The 27,024-nt window shown below is 37.8% G+C and overlaps 3 protein-coding genes across 3 annotated transcripts; 2 read left to right on the top strand and 1 right to left on the bottom strand.

Moving 5' to 3' along the window:
• The first annotated feature begins 1,766 nt into the window (after window positions 1–1,766).
• LOC592745 (DNA-(apurinic or apyrimidinic site) lyase) lies at window positions 1,767–9,150 on the top strand. Its single transcript, XM_030982548.1, has 8 exons — window positions 1,767–2,020; window positions 3,425–4,358; window positions 4,821–5,117; window positions 5,910–6,005; window positions 6,768–6,899; window positions 7,477–7,581; window positions 8,136–8,265; window positions 8,833–9,150. Exons 2-8 carry the CDS (start codon window positions 3,437–3,439, stop codon window positions 8,879–8,881), a joined length of 1,731 nt encoding a protein of 576 aa, XP_030838408.1. The 5' UTR covers window positions 1,767–2,020; window positions 3,425–3,436; the 3' UTR covers window positions 8,882–9,150.
• A 1,406-nt stretch (window positions 9,151–10,556) lies between these two features.
• Window positions 10,557–17,012, bottom strand: LOC592721 (coiled-coil domain-containing protein 166). The gene is made up of 7 exons (XM_030982555.1): window positions 16,804–17,012; window positions 16,485–16,538; window positions 15,450–15,504; window positions 14,775–14,919; window positions 14,465–14,544; window positions 13,346–13,522; window positions 10,557–12,616 (listed from the first exon to the last, which is right to left on the bottom strand). The coding sequence occupies exons 1-7, from the start codon at window positions 16,917–16,919 to the stop codon at window positions 12,350–12,352; spliced, it is 894 nt and encodes a 297-aa protein (XP_030838415.1). The 5' UTR covers window positions 16,920–17,012; the 3' UTR covers window positions 10,557–12,349.
• A 208-nt stretch (window positions 17,013–17,220) lies between these two features.
• LOC115922838 (pinin-like) lies at window positions 17,221–26,798 on the top strand. The gene is made up of 5 exons (XM_030982563.1): window positions 17,221–17,459; window positions 20,436–20,541; window positions 21,390–21,529; window positions 22,693–22,776; window positions 23,279–26,798. The coding sequence occupies exons 1-5, from the start codon at window positions 17,226–17,228 to the stop codon at window positions 24,500–24,502; spliced, it is 1,788 nt and encodes a 595-aa protein (XP_030838423.1). The 5' UTR covers window positions 17,221–17,225; the 3' UTR covers window positions 24,503–26,798.
• Window positions 26,799–27,024: the final 226 nt, after the last annotated feature.

A 27,024-nucleotide genomic window follows, 5' to 3' on the forward strand; every position in this document is an offset into this window, starting at 1 on the left:
CTACATTGTAATTACATTATCAGGGATGATTTCAATACTTTTCTTTCTCTTTATACATCATAAAATATATTGCTTTAGCATAGTGTACTTTGTAGTAAACAATATATTGCTTAAGCTGTTAAGCATTGTACCTTGCAGTCGGGTGTGATGTCTGAATATTCATTTGCGAGCGAAGAAAATGTTTAAGATTTGTCAGGTCGCAGTGCGAAAAATTACATCTTATAAAGAGGAAAAACACAATCCTGATGGGGTTAAAAGCACATTCTTGTAACGAAAGACTGAAATTAACTTTGATAAGTAACATAATTATATCATTTATAAATGCGAGCGAGCGTAGCGAGCGGAGCTTTGGGGAGAATTGCTCTTAATCGGTTTAAATTAAGGGCACGTTTAATGATGAGAGGAAAAGGGGAAACCGTCGCCCGGCTGGCAAAAGGGCGTTTGCGCGCGAGCGACTCGAAAACTACTTTTCTAGTATTATTCGCATTTAAAAATTTGTTTTATAACCTATTTAAACTGATTTCCGTCACGAAAATGGTTTTAAAACTTTTAAGACTAGAAAATGTTATAACAGAACACGGTCACATTTTTTTCTCGGAAATAAGTCAGTTAAAAGTTTGAGGCGATTTAGTGCTAACGCCCTTCTGCTAAGCGCTTCATTTTTTTACCTGAAATTCGAGCTAACGCTCTTCTGCCAGCCAGGCGAGGGATGAATTAAGACACTTATTAGAAAATAAAGGAGTACGTGTCAAAGTACAAAGGGTAATTAACAGACTGAGGTAAAAATGAGGCACTTCTTATACCTGGAAAGAGGCACTCTCACCAGGGATGAAAAAATGCACTTATGAGAATGGGTATGGGCATTTCTTCACGGAAATGGGGCACGTATCATTGTTAAAAGGGAAATTACCAGAGGTGAAAAGGGGCACATATCGCACCTGAAAAGGGGGCACTGACCAGATATGAAATGTGGCACTTATAATAAAGGAAAATTTGCCTTTTTTGAATGAAAAGGGGCATTTATAAGAAGGGAAGGCGCTCTTATTTTTTTTAACGGGGCTCTTTCACAAGGAAAAGGGGCACGTGTTAGATGAGGAAAGGGGCACTTGTCAAAGGAAAAGGGGCACCTCTCAGATTTGACAAGGGCATTTATCAGAGGTGAAGGGGGCACTCATCAAAAGTGTAAAGGGGCACTCCTCGTAGCTGAAACGGGGCACTTAGGCTAATAAAGGCGCTTATGAGAATGGAAAATTGAAAATAATTGAAAAGGAAAAAAGGGAAAATTGACAAAGGAAAAGGTACACGTGTCCAAAAAAGGGGCAGTTATCAGAGGTAAAAAGGGGAGGGGCATTTTATAATGAAATAGGGGCACCATTCCCATGTAAAAAGGGGCAGTTCTTACAAAGTTAAAGGGGCACTTTTCGTATGTAAAAAGGGACACTTTTGGGGTACTTGAAAAATTGGGGACACTGTGCACATCGCCCCTTCATGCCCCCGGGAGGGCCACCTCTGCCCCCGCATACCCCAAACCCCAAACCTATGGCCGATAAGTTTTATTGATATACTATTTTTGCAACTATAATAAAAGTAGGGGACTGCAATCTGCAAGCCCAGCTTTTCAGCATTCCCCTCATCCATGACCAACCCAATTACAAATATATTGTTAAGTTTCATTTTTTGACTATGTACAATGCAATCCCATGTACTTTATTTATTTTGTTGGAAATGAAATGAAATGTCGAAATCGTTACAAAAGGCGTGTCATAAATTTACCAGGGCCCATACAGAGAATCAACAGCACGTGCGGGATCGGGACGAATGACACTGCACGCATAATTCAACCAGCCACAATATCCCGCTATATCGCTACTACCACTAGAGCTAGCTAGAGGTGCCCGTCCTGCCCCGCTGCGATCCGCTCTCTGAATCTGGTGGTGGGGCAAATCTGTAATATCTTAATCACGACGCCTGCCAGTCAACTTTTTGCTGTTGCATAGCCGTGTAGGAAATCGGAATTCTGGTAATGTATGCCTACTTCTAAACTAAGCCTCCTTTTATGTACAAATGCCGGTTTAAATGCGGTAACGTGAGACTTTTTATATTTTGGTAACTTCAAAGTCAAGTCAAAACAAAAGCATCTCGTATAATTATGCTTGTCTGTAGCCTGTACACTGCACTGTATCAGTGTATTACTAATAATATTCATAATACTAACTGTAGACATCTTATCATATATCATAAACTAGTACACTGTTATACTTGATAATTTATTTTTTTATAGGACACCTACTCCCTGGACATCCACCCCTCCCCCCCCCCCCCCCCCCCCCCCCCCCCCCCCCCCGGACAACCACCCCCCTCCCGGGCCCCCTCCCCCCTATAGTCAACCACCCCTATAGTCAACTACCCCCTAGGGCAACCACCCTGTAGGACGACTACCCGCCAAACAACAACAACCGGACATCTACCCCCTAGGACAACTACTCCTAGGACAACTATCCCCCAGACAACTACCCCCAGGACAACTACCCCCTAGGACAACTACCCCCTAGGACAACTACCATCCAGACAACTACCCCCAGACAACTACCCCGTACGACAACCATCCTCTAGGACAACTACCCCCGGGACAACTATCCTAGGGGGTAGTTGTCAGGGGGTAGTTGCCCAGGGGTAGTTGTCCTAGGGACTAGTTGTCCTAGGGGGTAGTTGTCTGGGGGCGGGGGGGGGGGGGGGTAATTGTCTGGGGGGGAGGGTAGTTGTCCTTGGGGGTAGTCGTCCTAGAGGGTGCAGTTGTCCTAGGGGGTAGTTGACTTGGGGTGGTTATCGGGGGGGGGGTGGATATCCAGGGGGTACTAGGTGTCGGGATACGGTTTATTTCACCCCTCTCTCACTCTCGAACTTTTCCCCTCCCTTCTTCTTCCTCCTCCCTTCTTCCTCCTCCCTTCTTCCTCCTCCCTTCTTCCTCCCTTCCTCCTCATCCTTCTCATCCTTCTCCTCATCCTTCTCCTCTTCCTCCTCCTCCTCCTTCTCCTCCTTCTCCTTCTTCTCTTCATCTTCCTCCTTCTTTTCCTTATCCTTCTATTAGCTTCTATTCCTCCTCCTTCTCCTCCCCATTCTCCTTCTTCGTCTTTCTCTTTCTTTTCCCTATCCTGTTAGCATCTATTCCTCCTCCTTCTCCTCCTCCCCCTTTCCTTACTCCTTCTTTTCCCCCTTTCTTACTCCTTTTCCCCATTTCCTACTCATACTTTTCCCCCTTTTTTTTATCTTCTTTTTATTTCTTCTCTTTTTGAAAGTTCTTATCTTTGTCGTCTACATGCGACTTAGACTATTTGCTGGGGCACTGTGTTGTATGAATGGTTTAAGATAAAAAAAAATAATTTAAGAACTTTGTTTAGTATGTTTTTATTTACTAAACTTTCAGATCCAAATCAAAATGTCTTCGTCAGCACCAACCACCAGAATGAGACTCCGTAGAAAGGGTGGAGCAGGTTCATCAGAGAACCAGGATCCGCCAGCAGATCAGAGCAGTGGGGCTTCTGGGAGTGTGTCCAAGAATGAATCAAAGAGGGTGCCAGCAAAAAAGAAGAAGCCTGCTGTTGAAGTCAAGACAGAGGTTACCATGACAACAAGATTGCGTGGGAAGAAGGTGATGGAAGAGGGTGGCATGGATGCAGAGGAAGGCCAAAATGAAGCTTCAACGTCCAAAGCCAAAGGAGGAAGGAAAGGGAGAAAGAGGGGTGGTGTAACGGAAGTGGAAGAGCTCCACCAAAATACCGATCCTGTTTTGACGCCAGAAGAGCCGATGGATACCCAGAGTGATCCATCTAGTGACGAGGTCCTCCAGTCAAAGGTAGAACTGTTGCCATCAGAAGCTAAGAGGGGTTTGCGAGGGAAAGGACAAGGGAAAGGACAAGGTGGGAAGGGGAAGGCCTATGAGGGCAGCATTTCCCAGACCAGGGGAAAGGCATCGTCTGAAGCATCAATGCCAAAGGTAGCTGAAGAAGCTAAACTTGAGCCTGAACCTCTCTTAGAAGAAGAAGAGAAGGAAGTTGTTGAGCAAAGCTTGCCAATCAAACGACCAAGAAGAACTAAGAAAACCTTGACGGGGGAAAAGGAAGACAAGGCTCAAATGTCAAATGATGTAGAGATGAAAGTGGACTCAACAAAAAACCAAGGACTGAAAAAGAAAACTGCCAAGGGAAAGAAAGCAATGTCCAAATCAGGTTCTGCAAATTTGGGCATTAATGACACCAAAACTGAACCCTTGCCAGAACTCTCAAAGACCTTTACAGTTACAGATGGTTGTGACACTACTAATCTAGGGAAGTGTGTTGGAGCGCATTGTAGTATTGCAGGTATTTAAAAAATGGCAACTCCTCGTTTTGATTTCATGTTTATGGGTTATTTGTATAGGATCTCTGAAACTATGGTTTCAATATTGCTATGACATAGTATTCACCTGTCTTCTTGGGCTCCTTGTCTTGTAATGCCCTCCCATAGTTCATCAGTACACCACTGCAAAGAGTTTGTTCCTAAAACATCTTGATTGCCCATTTATGATTGGCATTAGACATCATCAGAGAGGTATTTCTGGTTTGTAAACTGTAAAACAGTGCTCGTGTTGAACAGACACCTAAAATTCTATCTAGGTACCCAGAACTTCAACATTCTAATACAGGACTTGTGTATACAATCTGTACCACTACTTAAAAAGCTAAGTTTGGAGCCTTGTCTAAAATGCCACTTATAAGACGTTTGTAGTTATGTCACTTATTCTGACTTTATACTTGAATCTTTCCTTCCTCTTCATCCCAAAGGTGGACTGTGGAATGCCGTCAGTGATGCCGTGTCCATTGGTGCGAAGTCCTTTGCCCTCTTCCTCCGTTCTCAGCGCCAATGGCAGGCCAAGCCCCTCGAGGACGACAACGCTGCAAGGTTCCAGGAAGCCTGCATCAAACATGGCTACCCTCCTCACCTGATTCTACCCCATGGCTCCTACCTTCTGAACTGTGGCTCACCCAATCCTGCAACGTTGTCCAAGAGCAGAGACTCCTTGGTGGATGAGCTGAGTCGCTGTCAGAAGCTAGGTCTCACCCTCTACAACTTCCATCCAGGTAGTCATCAGGGCAGCTTTTCATGAAACCGCCATTAATACAAGTTCACCGACATCCCTTTGAAACGTGTGTTAAACTTAATACACGCATTTCAAAGGGATGTCGGTGAACTTGTACTAATTAATGACGGTTTTGTGAGACACCACCCAGATGCACTTTTCAATTAGGATGGCAGTTATTACAGACACTGCTCACTCCTGGATCCTAATCAAGTAATGTTTGTGTGACGCAGTCATGTGTGATTCATTTATTAAGACCATCCCACTTTTTTCTCTATTAAAATACATATAATATTTTCCTGTAGAATTAAAGCATTCTTAAGAGTGCGATTCTCAGCAGTGCATTGTGCATAGCGTTAAGTGCACTTTAGAGAGGCAACTGTTATTGGCAGGACTCCGTGTAGGGGGTCTAGATTGAGATCTTTAGGTACTATAGGCAATGATTAGACCTTTCTTACAATTTTGAAATTTAGGAGGGTAAGACTCCTGCCAGACAGGAATCGGCACCCATGCATACATGTTCCTTTGTACCTTGGTACCTGTACATCTATATTGTTGCCTAGTCCTGCATCTGGATATGTATATTTAAAGAGTATAAGCACGTGCCAAATGCCTCTGGTTTTAATCCAAGACCATATTTACAACAGTGCCCTGTCTATAACAGATAAAATACAATCTGTTTACAGCATGGTCCGTATTGTCTGATGGCTCTGAATAAAAAGGTCTACCTCTAGGCAAACTTTGGTTGAAGGTGTCTTATTTTTTTCTTGAATGATTGGTTTAATTGTGACAGGATCAACGTGTGGAGACATCACGATTGAAGAATGTCTTGACAAGATCGGTGAAAGCATCAATATGGCCCTTGCAAAGACGTCTGGAGTTACTGCAGGTACATGTATGCTATGTTATGTTATGTTGATTTGATATTGTTATAATTTCTTTGGTAAATTAATCCAACATTTGAACTAATTTTGGTACCATACAATGTACTAAGTCCAGTGTAGTTGTGTATGAATTCTTAGTCATACTTTTGCAAAGGAAATCAATGTACCTGTATATCATTTGTACCACATTATGATGTAAAGTTCCGCTCTAGAGTTTTGGTTCTATCACGGTAATTAATAAACTTAATGGACTATGAGCTCTGTTTATTCCAGTCATGAAAAATTAGGTAAAAGATTTCTCAAATCAGGAAGAACAAAAAAAGAATTTGTGGAGAGCTGCATGTAAGGGTAATCATAGAGTTGCCAATTTGTATTTCATGAATTACAACTTTGAAAATTTCCATCAGATTTTTCTCAAACTTTCCATCAGTTTTCTCTCAAACTTTCCATCAGTTCTCTCTCAAACTTTATCAATCTGTTCACCTTTTCCCTTTTGATTTTTGGAAATTACTTCCCTTTTAAACTTCTTGATCATCTTAGGGACACAAAGACCCAAATTAACATAAGTGGTTATCTTAACCCACTTTTTAAACCTTCAAATTAAAGCATATAGTCGATAATGCGTGTGTCCTTATGTCCAATGATATGCTTATGAATGATTTTACTCTTATTTACACTTATTTTAGTCCATGGTTTTCATTAAACCTTTGTTAATTTGAGCCAATGAGTATTTAGCATACATATAACCCTTGATACCTTGATTGCAGTGATAGAGAACATGAGTCGTCAAGGTCATACGATCGGTGGTGATTTTGAGGAGCTGCGGGGAATCATCGACCGGGTCAAGGATAAGAGCAGAATAGGGGTGTGTCTGGATACATGTCATGCATTTGCAGCAGGTAAGATGATAAATACAATACAGTCAAACCTGTCTATAGCGACCGCCCAAGGGAAACACAAAAAGTGGTCTTTGTAGACAGGTGGTCTTTGTAAACATGTGCCTTTAGTACATGTTTCATTGAGAAACCATTTTCAAGGGAAACAAAAAATGTGCTTGTTGTAGACAGATGGTCACTAAAGCAGGTTTGACTGTTATATTCATTTTGGAATCCTACTTAATTTACTTTTGATTTGCATTTGCTCCATGTGTTTTTTAAATTTCTACTTCTCCATTTGTTTTATCTTGTGTATTCTTGATCTTTCTTTTCTTTCCTGCATCTTATTTTTCGCTTCTCCCCAAATCTTGTGCCTTCCCAATGCAAAGTAGTGATTTTGAAAATTAGTCTGGCTTTATATGCTTCAAAGATACATTGATACTGTGATGGTTGCAAGTGGTCCTTACGTTAGGGCTAGGTTAGGTGGGTTAGTCTTTGGTGGAGGATGTCACTTGGGAATTTGATTAGTGCAGATTATTTGCTGTGCAGCTTCTAACTGTCATTTCCTTGGTTTTCTTCTGATTTCATTTTTTTAAAACAGGATATGACTTGTCAACAGAGTCTGGTTACAAGAAAATGATGGCAGAGTTTGAGAGAGTAATTGGCTTCCAGTACCTGAAGGGTGTCCATCTCAATGATTCAAAAGGTAAGGTCATAGTTCATGTGTTACTTCTGTAACACTCCCCTCCCCCCTCCCTTTCCAATTCTATTTGTCAGATTTCTTTGATTTGACTTATATTGATGATGGTGCCTGAGATATCTCGGTCTATGTCAACGGTAAATGTGTTTTACACTGTATACCAAAGTCAATTTTGTTTACAACAAGTGAAGTACGAGACAATACTCTTCAATTTTAAAGGAGGAGGGCATGGGGGGGGGGGGGGGAGTGTTCACTGATGAAATAAGCCAAATTTAAATCTACTGAGGGTAATGGTGAGGCGATTTCAGTAATGTGTGGTAGGTCCAAAAAAGGTTCAGAAGAACAAAACACTGCATTCTGATCATATTACCCGAATAGTAGTTGTTTTACCATACCCCTACAGGTCACTATTCTGAGGTTGACATTTGAACAAAAAGCACCAGATTTGTTGCAAAATTTATTCGCTGTAGTTCATCAACATAAACATGCCATTTTGTATGATTTTACACCTATTTACAGATATTTATTTTCTTGTATTATGTTTTCATATCATCCATTAGGAGCGGTCGGATGTCACCTAGATCGTCATGAGAACATTGGAAAAGGAAAGATTGGATTGGAGGGGTTCAGACGTCTGATGAACGATCCTCGCTTTGATAACATTCCTCTCATTCTAGAGACACCTATAGAGTAAGTGTGGGATGACTCCAAGACCAAGATAATCAGGGTGGGGCATGGAGGGGTAAGGGGAGGGGAGGGGGAGGGGGTTTAAATTTGGCTCAGGGGTGATGTATACAAGTTTCATTACAATTTTCTCTTTTACTACCAGAACGAGACATTGTGTTTAAAGGGATTTGGTAACTTTGTCTCAGATTCTGAAACAAAATCCTGGATTTAGCTCATGCTGCAATGATAATTATTAAACTTCAGGTCAGTCAGGAACCCCATGACTTTTACAAGCTGATCGCCTATCTGATTATCAAGATATTTATGATTGGAAATCGAAATTCAAAAATTTGTTTTCCTAACGATTTTTATAACACTTATAGTCTATTGAGGAAAATGAGTATGGTATAACTGGTCACTCAAAGATTTTTACATTTTTGAGGCACTTCATGATCATTTTGAAGCGCAATACTTTTAGGGCTTAAAAATTACACAATATCACAGACACTGGTAACACGTAGGGCCATGCATCTCAGATTTAACATTGTTAAACGATGCCTATAAAGCTTTATTTCTCATCTGTTGTTGCAGGTTTGGGTACGCTAAAGAGATCAAGACCCTGAACTCTCTGGTAGAGTAGATGGACTCCATCGACTGAAAGGTATGGTGTGTTGTCAGACTGCAGAGTGAATACCCGTACATCATTTATCATTTCAGCAGACAAACTTTAATTGTTTGTCTGACACGAGTATGTGTACACTTAATGTAATGTTATATGCATCTAACTACAGTCAAACCTTTCCTCGTGGCCACCTCTCTATAAAGGCCATTGGTCTATAGTGGCCATGAATCGTATCTCCTTCAAGATAAAATGTGTGTTTAAGATCCTGTGTAGAAAGGCCACCTGTCTATAGTGGCCACTTTTTCTGTTTGTCTCGGGTGCCCTTAATAGACCGGTTAGACTGTACAATAACTATAAAAAAAGGTGAATGTATATTTTGTGACCAAGCACTTACACATTTCATTCAATTTACCCAACACAGAAATGGCCTATTTTAGTCTTATAACAAGGTATATACGATTTCCAGTCATTCAGTGCCTTGAATTCCAATTAAACACTTAACTAGTGAAGAAGGGTAAAAGACTTTCAGGAATGTTTTGTATAAGAGGCTGATATTACAACTGTAACAGTATTAGTAGACGGAAGAGAAATAACTTATATCACCTTGATGCCAAAGGAAAACAAATACTATGCATAAACTGAGTGGCATACTGTCAATTCAGCCAGTGACAGTAAAATGTTGGTTGTATTAACATTCAAGCAAGGCAGGAATGTTAGGTTAAGATTTAGAGTCAGGCAAATGAGGATTATTAGTAGTTATGTTTGTCATAATGATTGCTTCACTCTAGTCATAGTACCTCAGTCACACCAACAAGACAAACACCAGACTAACTACAGAATGAACAAACTATTACATTACTTCCCAATGGCCCAAAACGGCTAGTCAGTTTGGAGTCAGTCTTGAGTTGGTTTGGCGGTGTGACTAAGGTAAAACATGTAGCAGGGTTCTTGACATAAATTTGTTGGTGCCAAACGAGTGAAATAGCCTTGCAACATGCCCAGGGAGAATGGGTTTGGAAGACCAGCTTTTTAACAGGTCATGAGTTTTCACTGTCATATCCCTGAAACGGTATTACTATGAATGCCATTTAGCACATGGTGCTAACAGCATTTTGAAAACCAAAGTATGTTTTGTTAAAGTAGATTCGAGAGAATGTAAATCATGTTTTGTTTGTTGATTGTTTGTGTTTGAAGCACTTTTTGTCTCTATGGACGTTGTAGAGTATTATTATGTTACTAAGCAGCTTTTGTTAATTATATGAAAGGAAAGTACATTTATTTTTTCATATGTTGATGACCGCCAAAGAAAGAAAATGCATCTGAGATGTAAAAGCACTGAACACTTTTTTTTATACCTGAATGAAGAAAGATGCATCGTAATAATGTATGTGTAATTTGTAACAGGTGTTACTGTGGTAGTATGACTATGATCATGACACATGACTTACCCTGACCAACTTTCAAGATAAAAGTTGAGTTCTCGTCAATCGAGATGCCATGTGGAAGGAATTGGGAAAGGTTTTGTTATGCAGTGCATAAGATGTTGCTTACTTAATGAATGTGTAGGTATGTATTTGACAAAACTTTTCTCATTTATACTTTTGGAGGATTTTTTACTTTTATCAAAGAAGAATTATAATTCAGTATGAAAATGGCGATCATTCCAATAAATAATACATCTGTTCATCACGTATTCTAATTCAATATAGATGTATTCATAAACATCATTTATTGTTCATGTACAACAAAATTAATATAGCATCAATTCATGAAAAAAATACGAATTTGTGTAAAGAATTGAAGAGCAAGTTAGGACGGATTCTGTACAATACATTAACAATATATATATATATATATATATATATATATATATATATCCTCTTAGTCCCTCTCATGCCATAAAATCTTTTCAAGAAGTGTCATAAATAAAATTTCAATCATTTAAACCTGGGTGAGCTTGACTTGCATATATTGCATTGGTTATTTGGGCTATCCAATAGAGAGAAAAAAAAACTTCTAACACAAGGTTGCATTGTTTCAGAACAAAAACCATCCATATTTAATTTCATGATAGTCGTAAAATAACCCAAATTGAAATGGTTCATCAGCAAGCCTACCCCGATACCAAGTGTTTTCAAGATGGTATGCTGAGAGGTAGAAGGGCACTAACTCATAAAACTCAACAGTTGACATCCTTCTTGCTCTCAACAGATGATATTATTATGATTATAACTTTATCATTCTGATATCTTGACGATAGACCAATGGGTGCAATCAAACTCGCCTACCCTTCTTTTGAAGGACATATGGTTCGTAACCTATACCTCGTTCGTGCTAGGACACGATTCTAGTATGTTGAATTACATTATACATGTATAAACATGGTGCCTTTCTTTTAATGTTTCAAGATTTTGTTTCTAGACATTGTCAGTATTACAGTTTCACTTCTCATTGTTTGTGTTTTCTACCATTTTAAGTTGGTAAACATGTATTGTTTTCTAATTTGTGTTGAAAGATAAACAGCTATTATCTTTATTTAACCTTTTGTTATGTTGCTGAACAAGAAAATCAACAGCTCAATTAAAGTTACTACTTTGAAATCAACAATCTTCATTTCATTTTTGTTTGGGTGAAGTCTGCAATATACCAAAGCAAAACAAATACCTCATGTATTGAGATTCATATGCTTTTGTTAATGAATATAATAAAAAAGAATTGTGGACTGTTTGAGATTTGATACATGTGCATTTAATATCTAATAAGTAGCACATACAGGGTACGACATGGGCTCATATATATATATTACAATCCTATTATAGATTAACATTTAATTTTATAAAAAGGAAAAAAGAGAAAAAAAAAGAGGAAAAACATACAATAGAAATGAGTGTGAGTGATGCAAGAGATAGATGAGGGGAGTAGAAAAATGGGAGAGATAAGAGAAAATGATTTAGCAATCTATACAAAGGGCTGCTGAAAAGCACCCTTAACAATTTCTCTATGCCCAAATTATAACAACCATACTTGGAATTCAAATTCTGAATTCAACATTACCAGGTAACTTCTGATAATGTGGGAAGAGAGAGAGAGAGAGAGAGAGGGATTGATTTGCAGAAAGGGCGTGGTCCATGGAAATAAGCAATGGCCCAATATTTATACCAAAAACTTGCAATTTCCTATGGTATGGAAACACTTAAAATGTATTCACAGTCGGTCTGCATCTTCAAAGGTAGACTTTGCAACATTCAACCACAGGGACCCACCATGACAAGGGGTCCACATTAAACATCTGTGAACATGGGGTTCCTGTTAAAATCAAAAGGTCTGGGCCATCAGAGTTAAACCTCAGTGGCCCTTGTGGACCAACCCCTGCTAGTGTCCAATCCTGTCTATCCTTTGATTGTCTTTGTGATCCAGTCCCTCAAAAGTCTTCTTGATGCAGTGTTCTTCAAGTTCCTTGGGTCCGGGAAATCCCCTCCTCCAAAGCTATCTGGAGGCCGTCTTCTCCGGGGACTCCTCATCGTCCAGCATCCCGAACGACTTAAGGACCTTGTGCTGCCTGGTGCCTTTGAGTCTCTTGAGGTCCGCTGCGTACTGCTGCTCCCGTATCAGGTCTCGTTGCTGCTTCTCCAGTTCTTCCTTGTGGCCGTGCAGCGCCCTTGACCTGTGGATCAGGTTGAGGAGTTCATGGCGGAGCTTGCGGTTTTCGTCCTTGATCTTGGTGGTGTGCTCGCCCAGGCAATGCATGGCCTCCTATGGATGCACAATAAAACATGGAAGAAGACCTGTAATCAGGGTTTTCATGGTCAAAGACTTGTGTGGACCCAATCGGAAAAAACTACAAGGAGCTTCATATACATAATATTAAGAGACTTGCTTGTTGCCACATTTTTCCATTAAGTGAATGATGCTTTAATAGTTTTCAAATGCTTAAGGATGTTAAGCAGTAATGTTTGTGTGCACCGAAACTGTGCAATGCCAGGACTTCCTTGTATTGTTCAAGTAAATTCCATTCAATTTGTTTATTTTAATTCTAGCAAAAACATTAAAAATACATTGGAAAAAAGAAAGAAATATACAATAAAAAAAATTGTATAATCAGCTGGCCCTGCGAAGCTAAGGTGAGCATGAACAGTACTGTCGTACGTATCAACCTCCTTTAACCCACGGACAAATTAATTCTTTAATTGCCATAGGATTTATAGAGGAACTACTTCGTTCCCGTAAACAATAGGGTAAATATATGCCTATATAACAAAAATATAACAAAAGGAGACAGAGATTAACATTCGTAACCCAAAGAATTAACATTCTGCACATGTTTGCATTAGAAGTTTTGTGTTAAACATGAAAATATGTTAACTTTGAGCCTTTTTTCATACTGTTTTTCATCCAACTGTCTCATCCAATAATAAACTTTACAGATTTTCTACAACACATTGTCAAGAGCAATTGAAATCTCAATGCGCTATGTCTATTTACCTTATTTGCCTGTCTAGCCACTATCTGGATCCTAGACTCTGAATCGGCCTGAAAGTGTTTCTTCTCCGTTAGAAACTGTGTCTTGAGTTTCTGAATAGTTTCTGTATGCTGCCCTCGCATCCTCAATACTTCCTTCTCTAGCTCTCGGATCTTGTTCACTTGCTCCTGTTGTAATTTCTGCAATTGTTTGGTAAAAGGCAAAGAGGGATAATGAAACTTTAATATAAGAAGATATATTTTATGATGAAAGGATATATTATTAGCTTAATATCATTAGCATAGGATTGTTTGATATTGATTCAAGGAAGTTTCAGTAAAACTTGTAGATATATAAAGAAGATTCAAGAGAGACATAAAAAGTGTTTTGTTTTGATGACATTGTAGCCTTTAAGTATAGTTTTATTTAACAGTGGTTTCAATGAGAAACACATTATAATGGAAACAAAAGAGGGGTCTTTACAGATAAATGCTTGCTATGAATCGTCACTGGCAATAATTGTTAACTTATAACTCGTCATTTAGATGGCAATTACCATTTAATTGACTGTTTCATTAATCTCTTGTACAAATCTATTCTACAAATAAGTGACAATATGTGAGTTTAAAAAAAAGATTGGTTTTATTTAAGACAGCTAAATGGATTAATTGTCTTATCCTCATCAAATTAGTAAATCTGACATTTTTATCTCACAATCACTTTCTTTTTATAAAACTTTATGTACTTTGTACTACCGCAAAATACAGCTGATTATATATATATATTTTTTTTAATATTCATAACAGGTATTTGTAAATAAAATCAGGATGGCTTCATCAGTGATTGCAACACTGTTTTACAAGAAGGCCCTGTAGGGGTGATAATGAATGTCTTTGTGACTGCATACTAATTTAAAAGTTTCCTTTCATTTCCAATGCATATTTCCTCTAAATGTGTTTGTCTACTCAGTAATCTCTACCTTTTTTCATTAGAAAGTGTTTTTTAAGAACACACAAACTGGAATTTGGGTTCTGAGCCTCTGACTGGATTGTTTAAACAAATATTAAAAAAGCAAGAATGAGAGAAACTACAAATTAAAGAGAAAGAAAGAAGAAAAAAAATACTTTGCTGCGTTTGCTCACCTTAAAATCATCTAACTCTTCCAATTCTTTCCTTGTCTTTGCTAGCTCAGCCTCTCTTGCCATTAGAACATCTTGTAATTCTGAAAGAAAGAGAAAAATAAAATGATTCCCTGTGTATAGAATAGCTGAAATGGTGAATTGTAACAATGGTAATGAGGGTACAGATAACAAAAATGAAAAAGATAATCAAAGATTACAATAGCATTTGAGATACACACCATATTACTCATGTTACCTAACATAAGCTCAACACCTCAACATGTCATCAATAACAAAAAAAAACTAATGCAAATTGGAATGTACACCTTACCATGTTTCTTCTCTTCAAACTCTTTGAGCATCTTCTCCACTTCTTCCTGAATGTTTCTGATTTCCTGCTGATTTTGATCACTCAGAGTTACAATAGTAGACTGGCGCTTGTGAGCCTTCTTGGCCATGTATGACATGTACTCGTGCTGAAAGATTCAAGAGAGGAAAATCAGACATTTTGTTTAGTATGCAAAAAAAACTGTCTGGAAATGAACCCTAATCTAAAACCTTATTGTAATCCTAACCCTGTATCATATTTTTGAAGAAATAAATCTGAATCAAATGATGTCAGAACACCTTTCTGATATCAACCATGTACTAGGTTTTGCAACAGCCAACACAAATTAATATCAACCCCAAAATCGTCTTTGTTGTATATACATTGTTCATTCCATTTCTTGATTTGAAATACTGGTACAACTATTAATATTTTATGGCAAAGAGCCAACAATGAATGGAATTTCTCAAAAAGGAGATTATTAACCTCTTCATTCTCTCTCCTTTACTATTCTTTTGTAACACATCTGAATATATATCTTTTAATCCCCTTCTATCCCTCCTCCCTCCCTCCCTCCCTCTCTCCCTCCCTCCCTCCCTCTCTCCCTCCCTCCCTCTCTGTCTCATTGCAATGGATGCAAATACTATGTCTATGGGGTAAATATTATGGAATACTCACACTTTCAATCCTAGTTTGTTGTGCTTCTTGCTGTAACCATTCATTTTCCCCTCGGCTTTGTTGAATCTCATTAAGGATAATAGTGATACAATCTGGCTGTGAATGCTATATAAATAGTGTTCTATCTTAAGAGGGACCCATCATAATTTCTACTTTTTATTTTCAGGTTCCCTGCCAATAATCAATACTGAAAATACTATTTTTTTTATTAATTCTAACATTGTTTTTGTAAAGATATATTGCAAGGCTAATGGCCCAAATTATACTTTATAAAACACATTAATTGAACTAGTTAGCTTGCTTGTCTATTAGGCAAAAGAGAGTTAAGCCCCTCTAAAGTGTTGGGAGCCCCAAATTCATCGCCAAAAATTTGATGGCAAAATTTCAATTTAATTGTATCATATTGTGAAGGAGGATGTCATTTAAGACACACTTCAGCAAAGATTCCCCCCCCCCCAAAAAAAAAAAAAATAAAAAATGTTGATAAAATTAATATTGATAAAAGAATACATCATTTCTTAAATATTCTTTCATCAATATTCAACTTCAAACACATTTGTTTTGAAAATCCTTGGAGAAAAGTGTCTTAAATGATAGTGTCTTAAATGATATCGTCTTTCCCATTATGATATAATTTAAGTGAAATTTTGCCATCAAACTTGTTGGGCTCCCAACACTTGTGAGGGGCTTTACTCAATGTGTATTTATTGTTGCATGAGATGTTAAACAAGGAGAATACTGTGAGAATGAAATAAACATATTTTGCACCCACCCACTTTACCTAGCTGTAGTCATAACAACTTTCAGTATCAATTAGCTATTCAATTAAAAAACATTAGAACAAATTGAGACTGGATAAGCACTGGTGGTCTGAGCGATTCGAATTAAGTTAATTTGATATGATCAAAACCGTCCTAAACCTGCGCAAGTGCAATGAGTTAACCTCTAGAACATAACCAACCCTGAAGAAGTGACAAAGGATTACAGGATCTACCTCTCCTCGTATCATGATGATGATGATGAAATAAAGGATACAGTTCTTCAACTTTTTTCTTGAGGCTGGCAAGTTCATCAGTCAGTGTTTCCAATCTGATTTTAAAAAATGGATAGAAAATAATGAATTAGTCTAGATCTAGATCTAGTTAGAATGTATCAATACAGTATCATGCACAATTACCAGATCACAAAAGCAATGGAATAAGACAATCTTCCAGGTTTAACATCAAAAGTAGACTAGACCCAAATCTAGTTGAGATGACGGAATCTGCTACAAAGTAAACGGCCTGAGCTGCGACGGCAACCTGCCTGCCCGACACTCCCCCGCAGAATGTATGGACCAAACTGATCAACTCACTCCTTCTTCAAAAGCAGTTCCTTCTCTGTTGGTTCCGGCAGTTCAACGGGTCCACTTTCTCCTTCTGGCTTCTTCCCCTTGCCTTTGCCCTTGCCCTTTCCCTTTTTTGGAGGCATTTTATGTTAAGAGGATACCAAGATGTGTGATTTTTATCAAAAATTTTCCAAGGTCCAAGATTTATCAGCGTCGCCGTTGTTTAGGAAACGAAAATAGATCTCATCAGTGAAATGTATTTAAAGTTATATTGTGTTATTCATGAAAAAAAATGCAACATTTTTATTAGATAATTAAATAATAATTCAAATTTTTAATATATTTTAAAAACAAAAATTGATAATTTTACTGCAAATTTTGCTTATTATATCAATTTAAAAAAAAAGTAATTTGAAAGTGGTCATTTTATTTTCAAGATGGCGGCGCCCATGGACGTTTCTGGGAGCGAGGAAGAGGAGAAAAACGACGAGGAAATCGATGTTTTGTCACCCAATTTTAATCCTTTAAAAGCATTATATGCTTCAAATGTAACCCTTCCAGTTGCGGATGCTTCTATTTTCAACAATTTAGCTGAATATGAGCGTTTTATGAGCAAAGATGAAGAGGAGACGAAAGGACAAGAGCAAAAATGTGCTCCGCCGTCAAGGCGTGCATTGGAGCGGGTAAGTGACGCCTACTAACTATGACGGCAGCATCCCTGCCACGGCCCGGGTGGGTAGAAATGTTGGCGCTTGTTCAGAAACGTTTCCAAAATTTGACTCCGGCGTGGAGATACCCTACTAAAACATACCCAATGAAGTAAATATTCATTAAATGTCCAAATAAAGATCATGAGTTAAAATTTGTTATGTTTATAACCTGTTTCATGTCAATTTTCTTGTTATTCTTTGAGTAATTTTGGATACGTTTCTGAACAAGCGCTGAAAAAATGCTTGCATGGTCAGATGCACTCGTATTACTGTACCTAGACACAAATAACCATCTGGTATGGGTCATTTCTTAAATTAAACTGACATTTGTTGACATTCCCCATACAGACGGTATCCTAGACGAATCATTTTCCCGATTATTCCCTTATTTTCCCTAATCTTCCCTATTTTCCCCAATTTTCCCCAATTTTTTCTCAGTTTTCTTACTCAAAAGGGGGGAGGGTTGGGCGGGAAGGTTGTTGGTTCGCTGACCATGAAACAAATTGCAAAAGTTCCAAACTCGAAATGGGATTATGAAGTCTTTATTAGCTTCCTCAAACGAAGAGTAGTATGAAGAGTCGAAGACAACACAGACACAAAATTCAATCTGCAATGAGTATCAGATGCACAGAAAACACAATAAATTAATAAGTATTGCACGAAAAAGTTTCCTTTGTTTTCTTAATTCTGAGTGCCTGTAATACCGTGACAACTTAATGAACTTGAACTCATAAATATACACCACTTGTATATCAAATACCCAAACTGTCCTAAACCTGAACCTTGTGATTTGGTAGCCATACATAAACATGCATTCGTATTTGCATAAATAATAAAGGCAACTAACTTGGTTAAACATTTGTCACTACAAATGTATACTTTCATAAACATCTTGATAAATGCCTAATGAAAATAAATGCTACGGCTAAAATCCAAAAGCCTATCTCATTATACGTGTTTAAATCACATCGTTCCTAATAATTCACAATAAAATTGTGACTAAATTCCTTTATCTGAACTATACTCAATTAGTCTTCACAAACCTATAATTCATAGCTCTCTGTTTATGTTACAAAGATAACTCAAAACATGAAGACTGCTTTCAATGCAAAGCCCCATGTATAAAGCTTGGCTCTAGCTGTGCGCATAATTAAGTAGGTGAAATTAACACCCTGCACAGGTCTACAAACTACTCGCTTGTAAATTACATTATCCAGAAATCTACATAAATATTTCAAAGCAAAACTTCCCTTACACTGACTAAATAAACACAATACAGTTCAATATAAATTGACCAAATCTCACCTAAATTATTGACATTTTCTCTTATATCCCTTATATCCACTTTTACTCTTCGCCAAAACGGCAACAAATTGTACAGTAATGTCTCTGACATAGCACCACACGTATAAGATTCACTTTCACACGTGCGATTAAATGTTTACTGAAGTTGAACAAATTAAATTCAACTTATCATTTGCACATTTAACATAACTTTATCTAAATATCAGAAACTCACTTCTTTGGCCGGAACTTAGCAATTTACTGCCGAAACAAAAACAGGACAAAACAGGGAAAACTGGGAAAACTGGAGAGCTCATCTCCAGTGACTTGACGCTCGACAGACTACGCGAACAAGTGTCTAAAATGGCTTCGCTAGTTATCGAAGCTGAAAGTAAGGTTTCCTTGAAAAACAAATACTCAAAGAAAGGCCATTTCAAATCCTACTATAAAAACATCGATCATAAATACAACAGACATTGTAAATATTAAAATTGCCAATTCACCTTCTATAAAATACCTAAATGCTTCATTTAGGCTGAAAGAGAATAAATATCTCGCTTTCTTGTTATTAAAATGAACAAAATTAACCATTTTTCTCATCTTGTGAAACAAACAATCTGCGCTCTAAAAATCTCTTCTAAGATTTTCGACCTGCTTAAAAAAACCACAAAATAAATTTTGCTCAGCGAAACATCTGTGAGATGCCATTTTTTCCCACCTGAATCCCCCCTTCTTTTTTTTTAATTCAAGGGGGGTGTGGTTGTGCTCACTATCACCCCTATTCTATGTGCCATTGGCATTAGTGGACTCTTCCTGCTTCTCAAAAAAACACTTTGAAATCGTTCAAGAAATAAATTAAAAATGTAAGATTTTGCTACCGGAGTTATGATAATAATAATAATAATAATATGTCTTGTTTACCCAGGGTAGCCTCATCAGTATTCATACTGCTCTCCTTGAGCGATTTTTTAAACCTTCCACATGTTCCTAATGAAAATTAGTTATGGTCCGATTTACATAACAAAAACGCTGACCTCTTACGAGAGTTGTTAATTTTAGTTCTGGTTGAAATGTAAAGACAAGCGGTATACATCATTTTACATGTAAAAAGCTGTTTTTGCATTGCCAACTTGTCACTTACTTTGATAACATATTCTCATAGTCATATTTTTTATTAAATTCTTGACGGATTTAAAGTGCTTTGAATGTGAAGTAGAGTCCACCAGCAAACTCCTAAGCCAGTGTGCAATGTTTTGTCGGTTGGGGAATTGATGATTATGAACGCTTTTTAGGATTTGTTTATATCACTCTTCATGCGGGTATATGGGTGCCAATTAAGGCTAGGTGAGATCAATATCATATTTAATTTTATCATCTAGCCCTTGGGCCTAGCAAAACCCATCGAACTCACTCGAAATATGCACTTTTCTTAACTAGATTCTAGTTAGACATAACCTTTAAAGTTTAAGGCTTGGTGATAATAGAATATGAAATGATATTGATATTACCCAACCTTAATTTGGCACCCATTTGCCTATATAGATGTGAAGAGTGATGTAAACAAAACCTCAAATAGTTTTTCTTCACATTCTGTTATTTTGTAAGCGCTATGGTACTTTTTGTTAGTAGCACTTCTAAATTATCCATTTTGTTGTTATTACATAGCGTCACTTAGAGCACATGAGAGAAAAAGAGAAAGAGCTTCCAAGGAGTACATACCAACAAAGAAAGATGTTTCAGCTCAACGTCATATCTCGCATGGAGAGTGAACGTAAGTCTATTATCTATAGCCAAACCTGTCTTCATTAATAGTGGCCACATCTCTATAAAGGCTACTTGTCTTTGGTGTTTGCCCATATTGCCTCTCTCCTGGAAGAAATGTGTGTTGAAGAACTTGTATACAAAGGCCACCTGTCTACAGTGACCAGTTTTCCCATTTCACTTGGGTGACCTTTATAGACAGGTTTGACTGTACTTCTAAAGAGGGGACCGACTTCTGCTCCAGCGGAAGGTGCTCTGCAATTGTCGCCATGAATAGGGTTAGGGATGGGATAGGGTTTTACGTTTAGGTTTATGGTTAGGGTAGGGTGAGGCTCAGTGCTGTGTTCATAGTTAGAAATTTGGTTAGTGGAGGAAGCAATTGTTGAGTATATGTCCTACAACTACTTAAGATCATAGAGGGGGAGTTGACCCTGATGATAATTTAATTTGATAAAAGCAGATAGGGAAACAGATCAGATGAAATTTTGAGGAAAAATCCACATTAATTTAAAGGGCTTAGAAAGTTATGAATTTTCATTGTTGTAGGCAATCTAACTTAAAGTTTTATCTCTGTACCTCATTTACTGAAACTCATAATTTCCCTTTCCTCGATTCAGGCAAGAGTATATTATTTCATAGAGGCGTGTTTTGACAAATGTGCAATGAAATATCAATATAATAAAAACTTTTAGCTGTAAATTTCAATACACCTGACTTTATAAGCTCCATCAGGGAACTCTGTAATTACAAACATGATTTCAAAATTGTTGGATTAAAAGGAGAAAAGTATTTGCTCAGTTTGCTGACCATTCATATAAGTCATTAATTTAGCACATTGTTTTCCCTTCTCTTTCATAGATACAAAGGAATCGCCTTTAGATCTTCTGAGGCAATGTGTTGAGAAGCGATGTAAAGTCCGGGTATGCATCCGTAGCTTCAAGGGGCTTCGTAGCATCTGCATTGGATATCTGGTGGCCTTTGACAAAATCTGGAATATGGTAAGAAAGATTCTTCTGCTACTTAAAATGCCACCATCCTTGGATGTTCTTTGAGGTGTGATCATTTAATCCATTGCCTACTGCAACCTGGTGGCCCCTATATTAGATCTGTGAGAATGAGAGAATTCCATAGTCAACGGGTTAACCTACTAAGAGGTAGAATGCCTCAGGGTTGATTACCCCTTGGGTTCTGGTATAAGATGAACAGACATGTCCAGTTACATTTATAACCATAAGGGTATGCTTTGAACTGTGAGCTTTTGATAATGAGGATGACTTCTTCAGGGTACCGTAGTACGTCAGCCACACCAATAAGAGGGACACCAGACCGACTACAGAACAAACAATTAAAACTACCCCCATTGGCCAACAAAAATTCCATTTGGAGTCATTCTTGAGTCGGTTTGGTGGTGGAACTGGGATAGCAGAGTCAGTATTTAGGGTCAATTGCTTTGTGGCATGATAAATGTGCAGTCATGCAGTATGAAACAGTTTCTTTCATTTTTAGCATCATAGCTGCAAGATTTAAGGGGGAAAAAGAAGTAAAATGGCACTATACAATTTTAAATCTTGAGGAATGGATGAAGATCGAAGGACTAAAGTTTAGAAAAAGAGTAGGAGAGTTGATAAGCATATACATTCAGATGTGAAAGAGGTAGGAAGAGAGAGTGAGGGGGGATGTCTGCCAACCATTACGATTTAGTCGTATTCAGTACGATTTTTAGAAGCAAATACGACAGTACGATTTTCCTCAATAAAATACGATTTTCAAAAAAAAAAATCAATGGCAAAATGCCTATTCTGTCCTATAAAGCATCTCACATCAGCAATTTGGGGATGTTCATTGGTTCATCGAACACACCAGTCGTGACGAAATCATGCATATTCAACCAATGATCCATAAAAAAAATTCTTCATTTATGTAGAAACTGTAAGAGGCATTGATCCGCGTAACAGTCCATGTTTATTTTTAAGAATACAACTTTTGTCAGTAAAATACAACTTTCGGGATTAAAGAATACAGTTTTTGAACTTCAGAGGTTGGCAGGTCTGGGATGAAAAGGTAAAGGAAGGACAGAAACAAGTTTGATTATCAAGATAAAAGAGATAACCAGAAAACAACAATTCCAAGGCTTCATTGTTTGTGTGTATTACTTGTCTAGGCTCTGACAGATGTTGTTGAAATCTACAAGAGGCCTTCAACTGGAAAGAGATTCCATCATGAAGAGAAAGTCACATACTCCATGGTGAGTACAGTGTTTTGTTCCCCTTCTCTATGTATCTGTGCATTTATATATCTTTCTCTGTCTTTTACCGTCGCTGTTTCTCCCTCGCTCTCTCGCTCCCTCCCTTTCACTCTCTCTTTCTCTCTTTCTTGCTTCCCGTATTTTGCTCCCTTTTACCCTCTCTTCCCTTCTCTATCTCTCTCGACCTTTTTCTCTCATTCTTTCTTTGCAGTCTCAAATTCTCAATTCTGATATTTTTATGAAACATAGTTGGGCATTGTGTATCTTTTTGCTAGTATTTGGGTTGTCTATTCCTAATCATATCTTTTTATTCATTCAGCATCTTTTCTTAAAATATAATTAAAAATTCCTTTAAAATTTTATTAAATGTTGTGACAATGCATGCATCATTAATACATATAGTGAAAACAGTGATTGTATGATCAAGAAACAATGGCTTTTAGGTTGTAACAAAATTAGAAGGGATCCATCCATGTAACAACTGTGCCCCCTTCTCCTTCAGATCATGTCCAACTTGAATCCTCCGCCCAAGAAACCAGACCCTCCCAAGCCTTCGGAGCAGGAACAGAAAGGCGCTGGTGGCAAGAAGCGCGCCAAGGAGTGCAAGTTCTGCCGCATCAAGCACGAAGCTCTCATGGAGCAGCGGGCTGCGAGTGATTCCAGAGATGCGGAGGCATCTCAAGATTGGTCCAAGAGCGAGAGCAGCAGTAGCGGGACTGATGAGTACTCAAGCACAGAGGAGAGTGAAGGTGATGGAGAGAAGGAGGTGGACAAAGTGAAAATGGAGAAGGCAAGGAGAAGGCAGAAGACACCTAGAAGGCCGTCTAGATTATGTCCGAATGGCCATGAAAGACCAAGAACCCAATCTCGGAGACCCCAATCCTCCAGATCTGATGACAGTCGGTCTAGTAAGAAGGATTTGACTGGTGCTAATGTTGCTGCAGAATCAACCTCAAAGACATCTACCTCTTCTGTTGTCAAGAGAATGGCTTCAGAATCATCAGACTCTTTATGGACTGCAGCTTCGAGCTCAGGTCCTAGACTAGCAGAGGGAGCTGGGATGAGTACAAAGGAGGGGGTATCTGTCAAGGAATCTGTTGCTACGGCTACTGCCTCCACTCAAGAATCAAAAACATCTTCCGCAAAGGCTAAGAACTCATCATCATCAAATCTGTCGGATACTAGAAAGTCAGATTTACTTCTTTCTAGAATGACTACATCAGCAACAAATCAAGAATCGTCTACGTTATCATCACATACTTCAACAACAGCATCATCGACTTCAAAGACATCCTCTACATCATCATCAGTATCAAAACAAACATCAAAATCGAGAACATCATCTGCACCATCACGATCATCATCAAGTAAAAAATCAACTGCATCATCATCTTTGTCACAAGCGTTTTCAAAGACTCTTACGATTGGCAGAGAGCCTGTGAAACTCACAGACGTGAAGAGTCAGGATGGTAAGGAGACAAAAACCATGAAGGACGTCGTTCATCTCGACCCAAAGACCGGAAAGCGTCTGATTCAGCCGGAGGAGTTCAAGCGTCGTCATGTCAACCAACTCTTCATTCGCGGGGACCAGGTGGTCTTGGTCTCGGTAGACAGTGACATGGTGGAGGTGGATTTAAAGAAGGCTGCTGAAAAATCGGAAGAGAAATCGTCCGTTGAGGGCCGGAAGGGCGTTAAGCAATCCCACGTATCCTTTTCATGGAGTTAGCACCTTTGTGCTCTCAGCAGGGGAAATGAGTTTGTTCCATTTTCAGGACTGCGCCATGGCCAAGATGGTTGTGCGACATGTGCTCCGGCGACAATTGTTCCGCTGTCAATATCCTACATTAACTGGATTCTGAACTTCAACCCTGGACCAAATGCTATACTTAACCATAACTGTAACCCTACCCAACTTTAAACCCAGTTTCAACTCCAACTTCGACCCTTTATTTTTGATGAAAGAAAGCGTAGAGCATTGTTGCCAGAGCAAACGGCAGATTACCTGGATATCTCCCGGAAATCATGAAATCTGTACTTCCATGTAAACAAAAAATGATATTATAGTGTCTTTGTGTCCATGGGTGACATAGATGAACTCTTGATACAAGTATGAAGGCAGTGCCTAAAACTGGTGAAAAATTAGATGAAAATTGTTTGCTGAGTGCCAGAAGGATGGTCAGCTATTGCACTTTTAATACAGGGAGTTAATGCTCATTGGGCTGTCTGCAGAGTCTAGTCCTCTGTTGAAACTTGAAAACCAGAAGGGTATTAACTATTAGCACTGTAAATGGAATTCACACCCTTGCGGCTCTCGGCAAACAAATATTATTTGGGTTCATTTTCAGGAAAGTGCCATGACAAATAAACATGTTCAGGAAATCATGAGAACTGTACTCCCACATTCCTTTAAAGAGATTATAAAGCTTATTTGTACCCATGGATGAAGTAGATGAACTTTCGATACAAGTTGATGTATATATAGACAGTGCCTTCAATATGGGTCAAAATCAGATGATAAATTATCAGCCAAGTGCAAGAAGGGTGATAAGGAATTTAACTTTAGTTTACATGTAGTTATGGCCTATTAGGCTCTCTGCAGATTGGTGATATGGGTCCATTTGAGAAAGTGTGCTGTGGCAGAGATACATATGTCCAGGAAATCATGAAAGCTGTTCTTCCATTTAACAAATGAGATCATAGAATGTCTCTGTGTCCAGGAATGAAAAAAGATGAACTTCAGTTACAAGTACGAAGACCTTACCTTCACTGCTATCGTATCTCAGTGTTCATGATTATGATATAGAAATGAATGTATCATTAAATCATGGTTGCATGAGCTTTAGGAAAAGGCATTTACATTTATATGAAAATAGGCTGAAAGAAATTGCTGGGATATAGTTGATTTTAGTGAATAATTTCAGTGTTTTAATTATGAATATGTGTTATTTGAAACAAATGGCGGATGTCACAAGTACCTATCAAAGGAAAATGCATCAGCAAAGCAGTTGCAAAGGTATTTTAAATCTAATTTGAAAGTGAAAGCAATTTTAAAGGGCGTTGCAGGGATTTGCTTGGTGAAAATCTCAGAAACTAGTGAAAGGGCCAAAATGTTGTAAACAATAATAATTGAAACTTTCCTATAAGTATGGTGGCAAGATATTTTCAAATTTCAGTTTTGCAACTGGCAGTGTTTTATTCATCCCATTTATTGAGTACAAAATGAGGGATGCAGTTTTCACTCATTGAGAGAAAAACAGTCTTTTTTACCGCAAAAGAAGTGGATGCTATACGATAACACCAAAGGAAAACAAAATTGTTACACTTTTACTTTATTTTTTTGAATTAATTTTTATTGGCATCAATATAGCAAAGTATAAAACATTTTAGTGTTCCACAAAAAATGGATATATATATAAAACATACCATTGAACATTCTGAAATTAGTATATATTTTCATCAACACTGATAATTGTTAGAGATGTGTAGGCTACAACTCTGGTTTGTTGATCCAAGTGTACTTCTAGCAGATATATTTTTTTTTCAAATTTTCTGAATTATGATTGTAAACAACTTCATGTTTATGTTCCAATGTTTAACAAAGGATAATAAATTTGTTCAATTATTTTTTACCTGTATAACAAAATGCAAGACCTGGTCTATGATTTTGTGTTTAGAGCCTCAATTTAGATCAAATTTTAATTTGCCTTGTGCTATTAGTAATCTTTTATTTGATTTTGTTTCTTAATATCAAATTATGGACTGAAATTCTTACTATCCATTGCATTGCCAACAATATACAAATTTCAATTGCAAATACGTTATAATTTACTCTTATGAATAACCTGTCAATCAACATCAAGACACACATTTTGGCAAGTTACTTATTTTTCCTCAAACAGAAAATTTAAATAGAAATCACCTACTTCTCCATCCTATAAGTTTATGTTCACCACAACAAATTTCTAATGTTTACATAAAGTTTACAAATTTGCACACAAACACAGTACATGTTACTTCTAATTCAATACTTCACAAAAAACAGTACTGTCTATGATGAAAACAAATACAATTTTGGGTCCGTATTCAATTCAATTGATAAGTCAGATAGGTAAATAAGTATTCTACTTAATTTACCGTATTGGTTTTATGTTATTACTTTCTTCTTTTCACTGTTTTTGTTTAAAGGTCCATTTCATGTATGATAGCTGTATGCACATTATTCATTTCAGGTGATTGGTACACTTCAAG

The sequence above is a fragment of the Strongylocentrotus purpuratus genome, unplaced genomic scaffold (genome assembly GCF_000002235.5).
Source record: "Strongylocentrotus purpuratus isolate Spur 01 unplaced genomic scaffold, Spur_5.0 spur5_contig_825, whole genome shotgun sequence".
Taxonomy (NCBI): Eukaryota; Metazoa; Echinodermata; class Echinoidea; order Camarodonta; family Strongylocentrotidae; genus Strongylocentrotus; species Strongylocentrotus purpuratus.

What these genes read in the sequence shown, in the direction of transcription:
- LOC592745 (XM_030982548.1), top strand. Translation starts at nt 3,437, where the DNA reads ATGTCTTCGTCAGCACCAACCACCAGAATGAGACTCCGTAGAAAGGGT. An exon ending in GACGTCTGGAGTTACTGCAG is followed by an intron (nt 6,006 to 6,767) that starts GTACATGTATGC and finishes CCTTGATTGCAG; the next exon opens with TGATAGAGAACATGAGTCGT. An exon ending in ATTCTAGAGACACCTATAGA is followed by an intron (nt 8,266 to 8,832) that starts GTAAGTGTGGGA and finishes CTGTTGTTGCAG; the next exon opens with GTTTGGGTACGCTAAAGAGA.
- LOC592721 (XM_030982555.1), bottom strand. Translation starts at nt 16,919, where the DNA reads ATGCCTCCAAAAAAGGGAAAGGGCAAGGGCAAAGGCAAGGGGAAGAAG. An exon ending in AAGAAAAAAGTTGAAGAACT is followed by an intron (nt 15,505 to 16,484) that starts GTATCCTTTATT and finishes GATTCAACAAAG; the next exon opens with CCGAGGGGAAAATGAATGGT. An exon ending in TGGCTAGACAGGCAAATAAG is followed by an intron (nt 12,617 to 13,345) that starts GTAAATAGACAT and finishes GTGCATCCATAG; the next exon opens with GAGGCCATGCATTGCCTGGG.
- LOC115922838 (XM_030982563.1), top strand. Translation starts at nt 17,226, where the DNA reads ATGGACGTTTCTGGGAGCGAGGAAGAGGAGAAAAACGACGAGGAAATC. An exon ending in ATCTCGCATGGAGAGTGAAC is followed by an intron (nt 20,542 to 21,389) that starts GTAAGTCTATTA and finishes TCTCTTTCATAG; the next exon opens with ATACAAAGGAATCGCCTTTA. An exon ending in AGAAAGTCACATACTCCATG is followed by an intron (nt 22,777 to 23,278) that starts GTGAGTACAGTG and finishes CTTCTCCTTCAG; the next exon opens with ATCATGTCCAACTTGAATCC.